General features: G+C 35.5%; 2 protein-coding genes across 2 annotated transcripts in view; both read left to right on the top strand.

Moving 5' to 3' along the window:
* The first annotated feature begins 334 nt into the window (after window positions 1-334).
* tmed3 (transmembrane p24 trafficking protein 3) lies at window positions 335-2,027 on the top strand. Its single transcript, XM_056462837.1, has 3 exons — window positions 335-590; window positions 1,028-1,273; window positions 1,357-2,027. The coding sequence occupies exons 1-3, from the start codon at window positions 450-452 to the stop codon at window positions 1,588-1,590; spliced, it is 621 nt and encodes a 206-aa protein (XP_056318812.1). The 5' UTR covers window positions 335-449; the 3' UTR covers window positions 1,591-2,027.
* Window positions 2,028-3,232: 1,205 nt separating this feature from the next.
* Window positions 3,233-19,067, top strand: part of frmd5b (FERM domain containing 5b) — a 31,110-nt gene continuing 15,275 nt past the window's right edge. The window contains exon 1 of the mRNA XM_056462836.1: window positions 3,233-3,513. Within this exon, the coding sequence (XP_056318811.1) occupies window positions 3,412-3,513 (102 nt within the window). The 5' untranslated portion in view covers window positions 3,233-3,411. The remainder of the gene's footprint in view (window positions 3,514-19,067) is intronic.

Here is a 19,067-nt window from a genome sequence, read left to right as displayed (position 1 = left end):
AATAAAAGCTTTTATTTATGGGATGTACACGACCTAGTTTAAGTAACGGTCTTGATTTTAAATTACTAAAACCACTATAGAAAGTTTTGCCGAAATTAAATATTTGAATATGTAGTCGTTTTCATCCACCAACATGCAATACTGCAATAAATAACATGCAGTATTACAAGACGCTACGTATTTAACATGATAGCATTAAAAGGTATATTTTAAATAATAATAATAGTAATAAAGTATGTTATATCTGTGCACAAAACAATGTAAAAAGTAGGCTTTCGTTTATTTTGGAAAAACAAAACCGGAAGTCCCCCGTCCTCCTGCCACGTCAGTGATGTTTCGCATCGGTCTGTCAAGTGGCTGAGTGCGTTCAGGCAAACCAGCGGAAACTTAATGGAGGAGGCTTTCTGCACATTTTAACGAATAATCTAATTTCTTACCACTTAAACATAATGAGACACTCCTTTTTACTTCTGGCTGTGTACATAGCCTTTGTAAATGCCACCGAATTAACTTTTGAGTTGCCAGATAACGAAAAGCAATGCTTTTACGAGGAACTAGAGCAAGGAGCCAAGTTTGATATAGACTTTCAGGTAACTACTCCGCCAACGGCTTTTAGTACATTACTTGTGTGCTTAAATGTAATATGTGGGCCATTAGATGTAATACAAGTGAATGTTTATCACTGGGTTGTCCACGTTTGTTTACCTTTTATTGTTTAGCTCTATGGAGCAAAAACATACGTCGCGATAATTCTGCGGTCTAACAACCGGTTAAGCATATTGAGGTAACGTAAAGTTGGTTTTATATTCACACATTCGGATAATAATATAATTTCAGAAAAGTTTTATCTGCAAATTCTAAATGATTTCAGACTGTATATTCAAAGTACCATGGTAAACAATTTAGGGAGCATGTCACAAGTTGTCACTGACCGAATGTGTGAATAAAAAAAAAACAACTTTACTTCAATGTTAAACATTTAAGGCAAAAACATATTGTCAGTATTAACACTTATCTTTTCATATAGGTTATTGCTGGAGGAAACTATGATGTTGACTGTTTTGTGACCGATCCAATGAATAACATGCTGTATCAGGAACGAAAAAAGCAGTATGACAGCTTTTCCCACACAACAGTCATGAAGGGAGTGTACAAGGTCTGCTTCAGCAATGAGTTCTCAACCTTCTCTCACAAGACTGTTTACCTGGACTTCAGAAGTGGAGAGGATGACCGGCTGTTGCCTGACATGAACAGAGCCACAGCTCTCACACAGGTGAGAAACGCAAGCAGCATTCACTCACAAGCATATGCGCTGCATATATGCATTTGATATGAATCTCTGAATAAATCATGCAGATGGAGTCAGCCTGCCTGTCTATCCATGAGATCCTCAAAGTGGTTTCAGACTCTCAGACCTGGTATCGTCTTCGAGAGGCTCAGGATCGTCTTAGAGCAGAGGACCTGAATGAGCGTGTGCACTTTTGGTCCGTCGGGGAGACCGTCATCCTGTTTGTAGTCTGTATTGGCCAGGTGCTTATGCTGAAGAGTTTCTTCAATGAGAAGAAAACCGGTGTGTCCACCAGCACATAGACTTAGATCACTAATCTACCATGAAGACAATAGCCAGCTGATTCATCAGTCTGTTCCCCATAAAACAAGCAACCTTGATTTGATGCCTGCAACCAACCAAAATTACCTCTCTGTCAAACAAAATGCCTTAACAATAATGTACTAAAAGACACACAGAGTTCAGTATCTTGTATAGTTTTTCAAATTGGCCTTAATGTGCATTGCTTAATATTGCAGCAATGTTGCACCTTTATTCTGACTTGATCTTGGTTTGTTCTGGTGTTGTTTATTTTGTAAAAATTTCTGTGTTGTCCACTGTGTGTGTGCGTGTCAACTTTAAATTCCTAAAGCCTTAATATACACTGTTAAATAGAATACAAAGTACTTAGTTGTGCTGACTATAATAATATTACTATGAAATATTATGTATGTGTATGTATGCATGTGTGTATGTATGTATGTGTATATATGTATATGTGTATATGTATATATATGTATATGTGTGTATATATATATATATGTGTGTATATATATATATATGTGTGTATGTGTATATGTGTGTATGTGTATATGTATATGTGTATATGTGTATGTGTATATATATATGTATATGTGTATATATGTATGTGTATATATATATATATATATATATATGTATATATGTATGTGTATATATATATATGTATATGTGTATATATATATGTGTATATATATGTATATGTGTATGTATATATATATATATATATTCCCCAACTTTGTTACTTTAAAAAGTTTACATGATGAACATATTTTTTGTCATATTTTTGAAACATCAATCTATGTGCAATTTAAAATATTGTTACATGTATTTAAATTTGCATACCTCAACCTATGAAGTTGAATTGATTTGATATATCATTATGTCATTAACACCTTTAAACTGAGTTGTTCATAGACCTGCCTTATGTAAATTGAATGAATAAAAGCACAGTTCTAAACTGATTGCATGAGTTGTTATATTATCATATTTGTCGCATATTTTAGAGTCAAACTCAAACATCAATTTAATGTGTGGTTCAAAATATCAATCCCATTTTGCATACATCAATGTAAGATGCTGAATTGATTTGATATTCATTGATTTATGCTCTACATTAAATTGTTTACACCCCTGCCTTGTATAACCCCAATAATTAAAAGCAAAGTTTTGGATTATGACTCCTAATTATCATCACAGTCGTATCAAAGCCATACTTATAGGAAGATGCGGACTTGATGCCAAGTAGAGCATCATTTGCATTTTGAATGAGTCTTTCACCGCCTGGGGACGTGTCTGCATTTTTTATTGATTTATTTTGCAAGAAACCCAGGAAAGATTTCTGAAGGAAGGACCTCAGAGGATTTACTGAAAATTCTCATGATAACAGGGAATCCCAAATATGCATAAACAAGCCACTCTCAGATCACAGATGTAAATAAATAAAATTAAAAATACACGTTTCTGGACAGAAACTCGTAGTAGTGTCCAGATATTTAATAAATAAATCTAAACATTTAGGAACATCGACTCTCACTGGCTTCCAGTTTTATGAATACAGCCCGCCTCAGCCCTCCCCAGAAATAATGCATGAATATGGATGGGCTGTTGTGCCTGAGTCTATTCAGTGCATTGGACTACCTCCAACATTGGCATAGAACCACCACCGGCAGAGGAGACCACACCGTCCAGCCCAAAGGATAACGATGGGGAGCGATGACTCAAAAGGGCTTGTGGTCAGCGAGAAGGGTCTGTCTGACATGTCTGCAGTGAGTGACATGTTGCGCTTGTCCTAAACGCTCGTGCGTCTCTACTGACTGGCCAATATGTTGAGCCGCCTGATGAGTGGCAGCGATCGGAGTCTTGACAGGGAATTCAACTGCACGGTGCGACTGCTGGACGACTCGGAATACACTTGCACGGTTCAGGTCGGTATTAACATGTTTTCATCAACACAGTCGGGTGCTCCCCGTCTCCGACACACGTGTCTTAATGCTCGGGATGCTGATGCTGCGCATTCAAGCGGGAAAATCCGCGAGCATCTCCACGAATCTGGACTCTGCACAAGGGCTGCAATGCGTAATGGCTAATTAACGGCTTACGAATTTTCCTTTGGCTTGCGCGATGTGTGAATCATAGTATCTGTGACCCGTCTGCTGCCTTTAGAGAGCGGCGGGTCACCTGTCACGTACAGTGCCGAGAGAGTCACATCAGTGGGAAGAGACACTAGTGGAAAGGCTTCCTTCATACATTAAACTGGCTCTCGGGGCGAACTGTCCACGGTGACAGATGCTGGAAGACACTATAATAGTGCACTGTAATGGTGATTCAGATCTCCTGCTGTTTGGCCAGACACATTGTTGTGCAATTCAAAAGATGTGTTTCTAGACACAGACTGTTTCTGCTTTGCATCTCTGCATTGAGGGGATGTGTTTTTACACTGCTTTTCTAAAGCAGCCCAAAATCATGAATGGGAAATGGATTCATTTGTGAAATTAAATGTGATTAATGAGTTATATTTAGGTGAATGCATTACTGCCTCTTTATATTAATGGGAATGTGAAGTTTGTGCTTGTTTTAATGAGTCATCCTGTTGATATATTGTCAGAAAATCAAGAAGAGCAGTGTATTTATGTATTTTTTTCTCAGTACAGAGGAGCTTGAAAGCAATGAAAATGTCTCAGGTGCTATTTCGGTGTTGGGTGTGTTTTTATTAATGAGCTTCCTCTTGGGCCAAAGCATTCACAGATGTTCAGTATAAACAACAGTTGCTGAAATATTGCAGTGTTGTTCCCAGTGGTTTATAGCAAGGAATTCTAAGCCCAGTGCATGGGGTTTCTGCTCAAGGCCCCCTTTATGTTAAAAATTACATTCATAACCCAAGAATTCACTGTGGACACTGGGCATTATATGCAATCTGTCCTTTCTCCACCCACATTACATTATTAAAATACAAACTATATATATATAGTATATACAGGGAATATATATATATATATATATATATATATATATATATATATATATAAATATATATATATATATATATATATATATATATATATATATATACATATACAGGGAAACACACACACATACATACATATATATATATATATATATATATATATATATATATATATATATATATATATATATATATATATATATATATATATATATATATATATATATATATATATATATATATATATATGTATGAGTTGACCATGTAAATTGTGATTTTTCATTTATTTAATCTGATTAAGGCAATAGTCGAACTAACAAGAAATCGAATTAAGACATGTGGAGAATGCCGATTTTAGTTGCACAGCGGAAGTGCAGTACAGACCTGTAAACACCTTAATCAAACTATTACCATCCTGTAGGATTTTCGCCACATTTTTTGACAGGAAAGTCTATACACACATGGCTGTTTGACACTATTCTCTGCACCTACCGAGTCAGTGAAGGACCACAGACGAATGCGAAATGCGAAGGGTTTTTTCCTATACGGCGTGTGGTATCAAACTCCATTAAAACAACACATTTCCAGCAGTTCATACTCGCATCCAACATCTTGTTCGTCATGGGGGGCATGCATGAAATGTTCCTGAATGACAGTGAAAGTGCCAAACTGCAGTTAAAGTCGATAAATTAAAAATGAAACACCCAAATTTAGGCTACATGAAATGAGAAAATGTGGATAGCGTGATAACGCAATGACGTTAATCGAATTATGTGCTGTAACATGTCAAATGGGATCATGAAAGGCACATTCAAAAAGCAATTCATGTAAACACCTTAACCATATTACTGTCTTATTCAGATTAAGGCAAATAATTTGATCACAGAGGTCCATGTAAACGTACTCATTCACTGACAGTTCTCATTAAATTAGATAAAAATAGTAGTTATGTTTAGGTTTGGGGAATGGTTAGGAATAGCAATGTAGAATAAAGTATTTATATAAGCATTATAATGCAAAAAAAAAAAATGCTAAAGCAACTATTTTACAGTGAATATATCTTCCTAAATCTAGTGTTACCACACAGACATACACACAAATAAATAGGAAAGCAGCTGTAGGATCCTGTGCTTCAATCCATATACAGGTACAGTTTACAGGGATCTCACAGGGAAACAACCATTTTGAAGGTGTGGCAGATTAAATTTCAATTTGTATGATGTGAAATATATGAAAATAGGGGCTGCACGATGGCTCAGTGGTTAGCACTGTTGCCTCACAGCAAGAAGATCACTGGTTTAAGCCCCGACTGGGCCAGTTGGCATTTCTGTGTGGAGTTTGCATGTTCTCCCCATGTTTGTGTGGGTTTCCTCTGGGTGCTTTGGTTTTCCCAACAGTCCACACTGAACAGACATGCGGTACAGGTGAATTGGATAAACTAAATTGGCCGTAGTGTATGTGTGAATGAGTGTTTCCCAGTACTGGGTTGCAGCTGGAAAGGGCATCCACTGCGTAAAACATATGTTGGATAAGTTGGCGGTTCATTCCGCTGTGGCGACCCCTGATCCTAAAGGGACTAAGCCACAGGAAAATGAATAAAGTATATGAAAATATATGATTTTTGAAAGCTTGCCCCTAAACGTAACTATGACAGGGATGTGAGATTGTATACAATTGTATGAATTTGCTATTATTGGCCAAAACAAAAGATTTAAGCACCCCTGAGAGACTATGTTGGGACAGAGTTACTGATGGCCATGTATGACCATTCAGCTTAGTTGATGAACACTTGAATAAAACATACAGTGGGTTTATGGATCAGTAGCATTCTGTGCTGTAAGTTATTTAGATGCTGGATTTCACAGCATGAATCATTCACTCTTGGAACGGTGCACTTGCTGCTGGTCCTCACTGATGGCAGCAGTTGTGTGAGGTCATGTTTGTCATGTGTCTGGGAATATCAGACTCACATCGTGACATTCCATTGTCCTTGGAATTCTGTGTGATGCTGTGGTCTCCATGGCAACAGGCCGATTCCATCATCGCTTCCCAGCTGCTCCTGCTCGCGTCAGACAGGATCTGTGCAAACACACATAGTGTAGCATCTACAACACAGGAATTACTCAAACAGACACATCCCTATCCTGTCCTTTCCTCCACTGTCCCACTTGGGGTCGTCCTCTGTAACTGATTGATCAGGACAGTGGAGTTCGCTCAGTGATGAAATGCTTATTAGTGAAATATGGCCTCCCTCTTTTGAGAGACTGCTGACTGTGTTTGGCTCCTGACAGTCACACATCTAGAGACCAGATATTTGAGACGCTCACACATATACCTTCATCGCACAGCTCACCTTTGTGTAGGTCAGCGATTGCTTTCTATGCTTATACTCTGGCCACAAGTGCTACATGCCTGTTAAATGAACGACGCCAGCTAATATGTTATATAACACACTATTCTCGACTTATCCTATCTGGGCTGCATTGTTCTAATTAGCATTTCTGAATCATAATTAACTTGATATAAAAGTCGCAGTGGTTGAGGGCATGTCCTCAGGAAGGCACATCTTATGTGTCTAATTGCTTCCTCTCGCTTCATATCTCGCAGTAGCATGCGTGAATGGGAGACACTGTGACTTGCATTTGGTGGCTTCTCTTTTCTATCAATGCAAATTATCAATAACTTCAATTGAGTCCTTTGTGCAATGAAAACAATGGTATTGTATCTTTACTTCTCTTGCTTCCAAATGGTAAAAGAGAAAAGCTGTGGATGTAATGAGGCTTGTGGCACACAAATATGCTGTATAAAATATGAGTGTTCATAAGCAATTGCAGGAAGGGTTATTTATTGCAGGGATTGTTTATCTCACACTTTTGAATTGAAGAGAGTCCTCAAGTTTCACCTATCAGCAGACCCTCATTGTTATTCACGACACAAAGCCAGACAGTTTTTAGTGAAGGGCACAAATTCGCATAACCAAGATAATTAATTTTCACAGTAACTCTCTGCCACTTTCTAAGGTATACATGTTCAGCTGTACATTAACACAAATGTCTAACCAGCCAATAGGAGCAACTTGCATTGAGGAATGTATGAGAGCATCAAAAGAGCATCAGAATAGGGAAGAAAGAGGATTTAAGTGACTTTGAACATGGCTTGAATATTGGTGCCAGACAGGCTGGTCTGAGTATTTTAGAAACTGCTGATCTACTGGGATTTTCACAGACAGATATCTGTAGGGTTTACAGAGAATGGTCTGAAAAAGCGGAAATATCCACTGTCTGTCAGTTCTGTAAGCAAAAATGCTTTGTGGATGCCAGAGATCTGAGATGAATATCCAAACTGGTTCAGGTTGAAGGAAAGGCAATAATTATTCAAATTGATACTTACATTGGGCGATATGGTGGCTCAGTGGTTAGCACTGTTGCCTCACAGCAAGAACGTCACTGGTTCCATTCCCAGCTGGGCCAGTTGGCATTTCTCTGTGGAGTTTGCATGTTCTCCCCATGTTGGCGAGGATGGTCTGGTTTTTCTCACAGTCCAAAGACATGCGATATAGGTGAATTGAATAAATTAAATTGGCTGCAGTGTATGAGTGTGTGTGTGAATGAATGTGCTTGGGTGTTTCCCAGTACTGGGTTGCGGCTTGAAGGGTATTCGCTGCTTAAAACATATGGCAGAATAATTGGTAGTTCATTCTGCTGTGGCGACCCCTGATAAATAAGGGACTAAGCTGAAGGAAAATGAATGAATGAATGAATGAATGAATGATGACTCCCATTACAACCAAGGTATGCAGAAAAGCATCTCTGGACACATAAAACCTTGAAGCAGATGAGTTACAGCAGCAAAACTCCACACTGTTGCTCCTCAGGTCACATACAGTATAAATAGGAAACTAAAGCTACGATTCTTACAGCCTCAACAAATTTGCGCAGTAGAAAACAGTCGCATTTAAAAAGATTTCCAATTTAAATTCATTTATAGAGCACAGTTAAACACAACTACAGTTGACCAATGTGCTGTACAAAACAAATAAATTAACAGAATTATGACAAGACATGATCACAAATAAAAGCAGCAAACCATAAAAGAAAACATTACAAATAATGAAAAATATTCCAGATCAAATAAATATGATTATAGTTTAAAAAACTGATAGTATTGGTTCAGTTCTGATTTCTACTGGTTGACTGTTCCATAAAATTGGAGGGGTTTTGGCAAATGCTCTATAACCCTTTTGGACTTTAGCCTACTTCTAGAAACCACTAAAAGCCTTAAATTGGCAGACATAAGAGCCCCTGCGTTTTAGTGTCCTGTCAAAAGATCAGTGAGATATTAAGGTAATAAAGTATATATTGTCTTGAAAACTAATAAAAGACTTTTTTAATTAATCCTGTATCGGAGAGGTAGCTAATGTAATGACTGAAGGAAGGGGGTAATATTCTTTCAAGACTCTGGTAGCTGCATTTTGAACCAATTGTAGATAAGACTAATCCCCAAATAAAGATAGTAAGTTAGTAAAAGAGAGAAAGGACATTTTGACCAGGATTCACAACTGAAAGAAACTTGAATTTACAACTTGCTTGACTTGTCTATCAAGCTTTAACACACAGTTTAACAACACACCTAGATTTTTTACATATTGCCTGACATAAGGTGCAAAGCACCAAGATTTGGGTTTGGTGTAGTGTGTCATCAGCATAACAATGATAATGTATGCCATACTTTCCAAATATAGATCTAAAGGTACAGTTGAAGTCAGAATTATTAGCCCCCCTTTAAATTAATTTTTTATTTTTTCCAAATATTTCCCAAAAGATGTTAAACAGAGAAAGGAAATGTTCACAGCATGTCTGATAATATTTTTTCTTCTGGAGAAAGTCTTATTTATTTTATTTAGGCTAGAATAAAAGCAGTTTTATGAACCATTTTAAGGTCAAAATTATTAGCCCCTTTAAGCTATCGTTATCCAATAAGTTGCCTAATAACCCTCTCCTGCCTAGTTAACCTAATAACCTAATTAAGCCTTTAAATGTCACTTTAAGCTGTATAGAAGTGTCTTAAAAAATATCTAGTCAAATATTATTTACTGTCATCATGACAAAGATAAAATAAATCAGTTATCAGAAATGAGTCATTAAAACTATTATGTTTAGAAATGTGTTGAAAAAATCTCTCTCTCAGTTAAACAGAAATTGGGGAAAAAAATAAACAGGGGGGCTAATAATTCAGGGGACTTCAACTTTATATATATGGCTTAGAAATGAAAATATTTATTCCACATTAGTCCAGCAGTTGTTGTGCTGAACGGAAATAAATAAAATGGAAGGCTATTATAGACCCAACGTACTATGTAATTTGTAAAACAACCGTAGGGTAAGGCCAGTTCCTATGCCTCACTGGACCAAACTCCTCAGACAGTCCCTCTAAATCAAAACAGAACAATGGAGAAAAAAATGAGGATGACAGAATTCATTCATGATAAAATAACAGAATGATTTGCATTAGTTTTCATGTCATAATATAGATATCACAATATGAAAAATATATACAAAAACATTAAAGTTGATTGTTCACTTGATTTTCGTTTCTAAAAGATATCCAATGCAAATTTCAGCATGACCTAACCTTAGATTTCACAAAATTAAATGGAGATTACCTTTAACAGCTCACTGAAATGACTTACTGTATTGTCTTACATGTCTTTCTTGGATAGAAAATCAAGACATGCATATTTGAATCTCTTTGACTGTCAGACAATAGAAAGGTATTATTCATGTGCCTACTCTCATTTTCCAAATCCTCTTCTCACATTCCCTGCAGCAGTGGCAGTGCGTGTCTTTCCGACTTTGTTCCTGACTTGATGTAATGTTACAAGACAAACAACAAACCAAGAATTAGATAATCTGAGTCTCTTGCCCCCCACAATTCAGTGTGCTTGCCACTACACTGAAATGGGAAAGAGCGACTTCATAGCTCACTCAATGTGTTTTTTATTTTTAGACTTAGCTTGTCCAGATTCTGTGTATAACAGAGGTTTGCTCAGGTTCTCAGATGAAAAATAATAAACGATTAGCTAATTTTCTCCTGCTTGCACGCTGCCTATATGATCCTCAGGTTATGCAACTGATAGATAACATGATTAGATAAACCAGGTCAGGGTGAATTTACACTTTGATGGATGATTTGATTAAATACTGCAGGATGTGAGACACGCTTTATATAGAAGTTGTTTACAGCCTATGCAGAGATTTATCAGGGGATTTTTCTTGGTTACTTCAAAGCAAAGAAATCTTTGTTTGTGGGAATTAACTGACTATGTTTAAAATTGTATTTGAAAGGGTACTAAGTTCTTGTTCGTGTTGCACTGGCCAGTAGGGCATCACTAAATTTAAATCAGTGTGGATAGCTTTAACAGATTATCAGTGCCATATTAGAGCTACTTGGCTCTCCTAAGACATCCTGCTTCTTTAAAATAAATCACCTTTTATTCAGGTTACTGATATGACTGAATCTCATATGGGTGATCATATTTAGAAATGCAGTGGAAATCAAAATTAGAGAATGACACTTTCTAAATTTTGAAGTCACTATTTAAAGTTACTTTAAGAGAAGAAAATAAGGATATAATCATATAAAGAAATAATAATAAAATATTATATATACATCCAGTTGAAGTCAGAATTATTAGCCCCCCTGTTTATTTTCCCCCCAATTTCTGTTTAATGGAGAGAATATTTTTTTAACACATTTCTAAACATAATAGTTTTAATAACTCATTTATAATAACTGATTTATTTTATCTTTGCCATGATGACAGTAAATAATATTTGACTAGATATTTTTCAAGACACTTCTGTACAGCTTAAAGTGACATGTAAAGGCTTAACTAGGTTAATTAGGTTAACTAGGCAGGATAGAGTAATTAGGCAAGTTATTGTATAATGATGGTTTGTTCTGTAGGCAGTTGAAAAAAAATATTAGCTTAAAGGGGCTAATAATTTCATTCATAAAGGTTCATAAGAGGTTCATAAAAAAATTAAAAGCTGCTTTTATTCTAGCCGAAATAAAACAAATAAGATTTTCAGAAGAAAAAAGATTATCAGACATACTATGAACATTTCCTTGCACTGTTAAAGATCATTTGGGAAATATTTAAAAATAAAAAAGAAATTCAAAGGGGGCGAATAATTCTGACTTCAACTGTAAATATATATGTGAGCCATTCTAAAGTGACTAAAACCCTCTGACAGCAGGTTGATGAAGGCCAAAGTGATGACCCTTTTAGCTATAGTAATAGAAGCTGGTTGTTTCAAATCTGTGATTTCTAGAATATTTCAATGTTGCTAACTCAATCAAGTCCTCCAAAAAGGCTGGTAATTTACAAAAGATAAATACACGAGAGGACATGATAATGTGGAGAATCTCAATGAGATAATGCTTCAGCACTGCAGCACGTAAGGATCTGTATTGGCACACAGTGTCTTGATGTTAAAGAAAATTAGTACTGAATACTGTAGTGATCAAACCTCTCATCAGAAGAAAGAATTAAAGACTAGAATAACCCGCACTGTAAAAATGCTGGGTTCCACACAATTCCTTCATATTTTCCCAATACAAATTAAGTTAACTTGATTGTTTTTACAAATTTAAGTGGATTGAACAATTAAGCTGTCCCAAAACAAGAATTGTGTTGATTCAGCTCAATTTAAATAAGTAGTTTAAACAAGCAGCAGAATTTTTTTTGTACGAGGAGCTTGATGTGTGGACAGAGAATTAGTCCAAAATAAATAATATGTATGTTTACAAACTGGAGAAAAACTGGACCCAAAGTGTATTCTGTATTTTTCATGTTTGCATAAACAATAATCTAGATTTGTTTGACATTTTTAACATCCTGCTCAGTCTAATCCAATGAAAAATGTTAATATCAAAGGCTGTAAAAAGAAATATAGTGAATGTAACCATGGCTATGCTACAAATTATGCCCAATAAAGGGTTAAAACTACATGACAATCTAACACGGTTACATTAAAATCTAGCAGATAACTGTTTTGATTACTCCATTACAAATTTATAGTTAATTGTTAGTCATGAAATTTAATGAATCTTTTATGACATATGTTCATGACTTTCTTCCATTTAAAGATGGTGAATATTCATATTCTTGTAAAACATCTATCCTGTGAGAGCATCTGATGATTTATATATACTTCTAATCTATATATTATTATTTATTTTAAAGCCCTTAATATAAAGTTTAAATCACATTTAGGGCAGATTGGATTATACACTTTCCCTTCAGCAGCAACCACTATGTTTTAGACATGCTTGTATCAAACTACTGCTATTTGAGATAAACAGTATTGACACCATATAGAAAAAATATATCAATATAGCCAAAATTATTAGCCATCCTGTGATTTTCTTCTGGAGAAAGTCTTAATTTGTTTTATTTTGGCTAGAATAAAAGCATTTTATTTAAAAAAAAACATTTTAAGCTCAATATTATTAGCAATATTTTTTTAGACCGTCAACAGAACAAACCGTCGTGATACAATGATTTGCCCAATTACCGTAACTTGCCTAGTTAACCTAATTAAGCCTTTAAATGGCTCTTAAAAATATTTAGCAAAACATTATGTACTGTCATCATGGCAAGGATGAAAGAAATCAGTTATTAGACAGTAGGTATTGAAACTATTATGTTTAGAAATGTGTTGAAAAAAAATCTTCTCTTCTCTGTCTTTCACATCAATAACTGTCTGGTTTAGCTCAGCTACTAAATACGACCTCCAAAGACTACGTCGAATAGTTCGGACTGCTGAGCGAATCACTGGTAAAACCCTTCCTACTCCCCAAGAACTGTACTTATCCCTAACTACAGGTAACCCAACTCCAAGTTTAGGATTAAAAATATAACCATATTTGCTCTGGATTGATTGAAGCATTGATATCTCTTAAAGGTTATAGTATGTGGGACAAATATAATTGATCTCACCTAGTGCTTGTCTTAGGAATAGAAGAATGTGCTTGGCCATGTTGTGTGGATCATTTTGTCACTCAGATCACTCTGTCCTAAAAAGCTTTCAATACACACACTAATGCAGCGGTCTAAATCATAATGTGGAAGGCTTGTGGTTTTGCATATAAAGTATTTAAAGTGTAAAGTGTGTATGAGGGCAAGGGAGAGGGAAGGATTTCATTTAGAGCACACTCGTCTCCCTACACGACTATATTTAGCTGTCAAGTAGTAGCAATAACCAGCGTCTGCTTTTTACCTACCATATGAACCATATATAAACCTCATTCTCATGGTCTTTCCTTTGTAAACACTGATCATACCTTTACCTCTGACTAGTTTTCCCTTCTCATGACTCAAAAGGCATTATTTATTCATATTGTTTATGATGTTGATATGGAGCTGATTTGAATATTTTATCAGGAGTGAATGAAGATCTAAGAATACAGTGGGATGACTAGTGTCACACATTGCTTGTAGTTTCTGACATGATCTCTGCCTCCCTTTTGATGATGAGCACACTTATATAAAATAATAATAAACAAAATATCCGCCTGATTTACCGTCGTGCTGCTGTGTATAATATCTGCAGGTGGTGCTTTCATGCTATCCCTGTGTTATAATTGCACATGCTAAACCGAGCAAATACACAGCATTATCCTGGTAAATTACCGTAAAATTGTTATAATTACATTTCTGGTAAACACCCAGATGTGGTGTTACACAATACCTGGCAAATCTGTGATGTCTGTCATTGGAGAATATCCATCTAACGCGTAATGTTCTTAGATATTTAGCAAGGTTTTCTCAGTTACGAACAAACATTGATCCGTGGCTGAAATGTTTTTGCCTAAAGTTTGCCTCCAGGTGTGTGTTCACGGTGTGTGTTCACTGCTGTTTGTGTGTGCACACTTAGTGTGCTTGCAGAGCACAGATTCTGTTTGAGTCACTATTGGCCATATCATGACTTTCACTTTCACTTAACTTTATTTAACATTGTTAAATAGAATTTTCATGCACTTAAATGTATTTAATATGGTTTATTAAGGTAAAAAGTAGAATAAATGCATTTAAGTGCATACTATATATTGTATATTGTGATGTGATTACATATTTTTTGTAAATGATTTAACTTTAATTCTATTTTTAAAACCTTCAATACAATTATTAGCTGCAGCATTAATGCTCATTCATTCTTTGGAATCATATTATTGAGAAACAAGAGTGTTATGAATTGGGCTCTGAATCTACTAGTACGTTTAGATGGACACCAATAATTCATTTTTATATGATTAATACAATACTCTGATTAAGAATCTACCATGTAAACATTGATTTTTGATTCATTTAATCTGATTGAGGTCATAATCGAACTAAACAGAAATCAGATTAGGATATGTGGAGTGTGCCGATTTTCATTGCATTATTGAAGTGCTATTACCGTTGTATAGGATTTTCGCCAGATTTTTACGACAGGATATTCTATACATGTAAAGTAAAAGTGCCAAACTTCAGTTAAAGTCGACAAATAAAACATGAAACACCCAAACTTACATGAAATGAACATTCAAAAAGCAACACATGTAAACACTTTAATCATATTATTGTCTTATTCAGATTAGGGCAAATCATTTGATTACTGATGTCCATGTAAACGTAGTCACTGACTCTCTTGATTCATTTAGAAACTAAAATATTGCAAAACACAGTTGTTGATGTATTGCGCACAAAAGTGCGTTGGCAGAGTTAAATTTAGGATAAAGTTAAATTTAATTTTAACTTTAAATTTAGACCATTTTCACAAGATATTGACGATGTGTTTCAATGGTCATTAGCATCTTAAATCTTCAAAAGATTTGAATATGTTGATTTTATACAATTATGTACATTTATAAAGCTATACTTTGTATTATGTAGTCAATTTATAGCATCATATTATAAAAAATAGTTAACGCTAATGAGAGGTGTTTCTAATGCAGCATCTACTGTATATGGCCGGGACAGTACATTAGATATTGATTTCACTTCTGGCTGACATTCTCAATCTCACTATAATATATTTGCCTTTTTTTGGAAAGTTGAGGAAATGCTATCATGGAGTTTTGCTGATTATCATTTGAGCAAGTTCATATATTCATTCATTTTCTTTTCGGCTTAGTCCCTTTATTAATCTGGGGTCGCCACAGCGGAATGAACTGGCAACTTATCCAGCACGTTTTACGCAGTGGATGCCCTTCCAACTGCAACCCATCTCTGGGAAACATCCATACACACCTATTCACACTCACACACTACAGACAATTTAGCCCACCCAATTCACCTGTACCGCATGTCTTTGGACTGTGGGGGAAACCGGAGCACCTGGAGGAAACCCACACGAACGCAGGGAGAACATGCAAACTCCACATAGAAACGCCAACTGACCCAGCCGAGGCTTGAACTAGCGACCTTCTTGCTGTGAGGCGACAGCACTACCTACTGCGTCACTGCATCGCCCTTGAGCAAGTTGTAATGGAAAAAAATGTATTTGTGGTGCTCTCCCATTCACTGCTCTCCATGTTTACCCAACTATGATGACTAAAAGCCAAAAAAGTGTAAGGGTTTAATTATAAAGTGTCTTTTCATTAACCTCAGTTGTAATTACAATCAGGTAATTGTGATAGTTTTGCATTTTCTGGCAGCTAATGATATCTCCTGTTGTGTTTTTAAGTTTTTATTAATCATTTGCTGATGAATTACTCCACACAGTCAAAGCATTTGTCAAAAAATTTTTTATGAGCAGTAGGTTCCAGACCACTGCTTTCCCCCAAAATACTAGACAGTCAGACTAGTTCTTAAAGGGATAGTTCATCAAAAAATGAAAAAGTACTTACCATTTACGTATACCATTTACATTATCATCAATTGATTTCAAACTTGTATGAGTTTCTTTTTTCAGATGAAAACCTGTAACCATTTACTTCCATTGTAGGAAAACAATGCTATGGAAGTCAATGGTTACATGTTTCCAGTTATTTCAAAATAACTTCATTTGTGTTCAACAGTAAAAAGTAGTAGTAGTAGTATAATTTATTGTCCTCGAAAGGAAAGTTGTTATAGACAACAAAAAAGTGAATAAAAGAAAAAGAAAAAAGAAACTCAAGCAGGCTTGGAACAAGAGAAGGTTGATTAAATGATGACAGAATTATTAGTTTTGGGTGAACTATCTCTCTAAGTCTAAATAGAGCCTGTTTACAACTGTTCCTAGATTGAGAGGTTGAGGCTTACCAAACTGATTTAAAAGGATCTGATTTGGTATACTGGCCAGGGGTCACAGAAACCATAACCATTTGCAGTAAAGATGTATGTACCTTATATACCAGTCTGCTTGCTCATGTCTGTCTCTTTAGAGTCCTGAAAGCTGCTGCCTTGACCCTGATCTCTCACTTTCCTGAACTGGTTTTTGCAGATAATGATTATTTTAAAATCTGTCTTTCCTCTTTCACACGGCTCTAAAGCTTTCTAAGATGCCTTCAAAGTGCAGTGTGATTTTAATATTTGATTGAACTCTGATGTCTCCAGAGAGATTCTGAAATATTAAGCTCCCTCCGGAGCAAGAGACATAATGCTTGACTTAAACAGAAGCCAGAGCAAATGCTCGCACCATCTCTCCTTAGCTTTCCTCTGTAATTATTACTGCCTCCCCCTGTGCTTGAAGTATAAAACTTTTCAAAACTGTAATAAAATACTTAAATGGGGGGGGGGGGGGGGGGGCATTTCCAGCTGTTCACATTGAGCAAAATAATTTCTAAGATACAAAAAGTGGATTATAGATAACATTAAAGCCATTTTTGGTGAAATATTTATGTACCTGAACTGAATTTAAATTAAAATCAATTCAATTGTGACTGATTAGGTAACCTCTAATGCTGTGTTGTCAGGTTCTGTTACCCAGCTGTATTCGCATCTGTTTTCATCAGAGCAAAAGGCTTTCTATGATCCAAAGCATCAGCGTTTTTTAGATGAGTGAATATGGGTAATATTAAAGCCATTGCTTATATGACATATAAGGTGATTTTGGTAACCTTGAGTGCAGAATCGAGCTGTTGGATTCTGTGAACCTGCTGATATTTGCAGCTATTTACATCAAAAAAGGCTTAACCCTTGTGCATTGTTCAAATGTACTACCATTTCGTTTTGTTGATGGCTTTTTTGTCCCATTTATTTTGATTATAACAACATTTTTTTGATTGCAAAGCCATGACACTATCATGCATTCTTGATTGTTGGTGGTTTTCCCTGTTGGGAAGAGGTAATATTAGTATTTTTTTTACTGTTGATCATCAGTTGGCACCCCTTTAGACAGGCCTATGCAAAAATAATATGCTTTGTATGGAGTTCTATGGAGCATAACAGCAAATTATACACTTGATGACCACAACATGAAGGAATTTAAGTTAACTTATTAGTTTTTTGGGATTGAACATAAAACAATTAAGTTGTCCCAAAAAAACTCAAGAATTATGTTGCCTCAGCTAATTTTAAATAAGTATTTTAAACAAACAGCAAACATTATTTTTTTGAGTGTGCAGAAATACACTTACTATGTTTACTGTTTCTGAGAGCTGATTATTTTGGTTTTCTCAGGCACACCAATGTAAGTGAGCAAAGGCCTCTCTCACACCCTCACACACTCTGGTGATCTACAGTAAAAAAATACACATTTTACTTCTTCACAACAGGGAAAACCACCAACAAGATTGCATGATTATATGACATCATAGCATCGCAATAAAAAAAAAGTCATTAAAGCCAATAGGGAAAAAGAGCCACCAACATAATGAAAGGGTAGTCAATTTGCAGTTTGTTGAGTTTTAAAAAACTTCCTAAATGTTTTCCCAAAATATGTGTCAAAATAAGATTTGTCATCAAATAAAATTCCATTTGCTGAAACACAGAGAAAGATGTAGCCAAATTAAGACCGGATGAAAACATCCCCAACATTACACAAGGGTTAATATAGAATATAAAACACAGGGGCTAAACGTCACTGGAAATAATTTGGGCTACAGTAATGCCATTGTTAGCAAAAAAAAAAAAAAAATCTGACAAGGGTAACAGATTTCAGTTACCTGTCATGTTATGCTGTCTAGTTTGGTGACGCTGCTGTAAATTTGTAGCTGTTCACATCAGACAAAATGAATTATAGGATATACAAAGATCTTTGTTTCAGTTGTTTACCTCATAATTTGTTACCAAATACAGGATTTTACAAGCCATTGTTTGTGAAAGAGAGATGTGTAACAGAATAAAAAACCATCTAATCCTGGATTTGGTGCTGGATTTGGGGACTGCTGTATATCTGCTACTTCTAACACATAAAAAATAACGCATAAAATAAAGGTTATTAACTTAGACATCATTAGAATGAATATCAGTAACATTCATTACTGTTCTGAAATAGACGAGGGTAACAGATTTAGATAACCTCTAATCCTGAATTGATGATT

This window comes from Danio aesculapii, chromosome 7, assembly GCF_903798145.1.
Source record: "Danio aesculapii chromosome 7, fDanAes4.1, whole genome shotgun sequence".
Lineage (NCBI taxonomy): Eukaryota > Metazoa > Chordata > Actinopteri > Cypriniformes > Danionidae > Danio > Danio aesculapii.
The sequence above is the reverse complement of the archived record's forward strand: the minus strand, read 5'-3'. Positions and strand labels throughout refer to the sequence as shown.

What these genes read in the sequence shown, in the direction of transcription:
- tmed3 (XM_056462837.1), top strand. Translation starts at nt 450, where the DNA reads ATGAGACACTCCTTTTTACTTCTGGCTGTGTACATAGCCTTTGTAAAT. An exon ending in AGTTTGATATAGACTTTCAG is followed by an intron (nt 591 to 1,027) that starts GTAACTACTCCG and finishes CTTTTCATATAG; the next exon opens with GTTATTGCTGGAGGAAACTA. An exon ending in GAGCCACAGCTCTCACACAG is followed by an intron (nt 1,274 to 1,356) that starts GTGAGAAACGCA and finishes TAAATCATGCAG; the next exon opens with ATGGAGTCAGCCTGCCTGTC.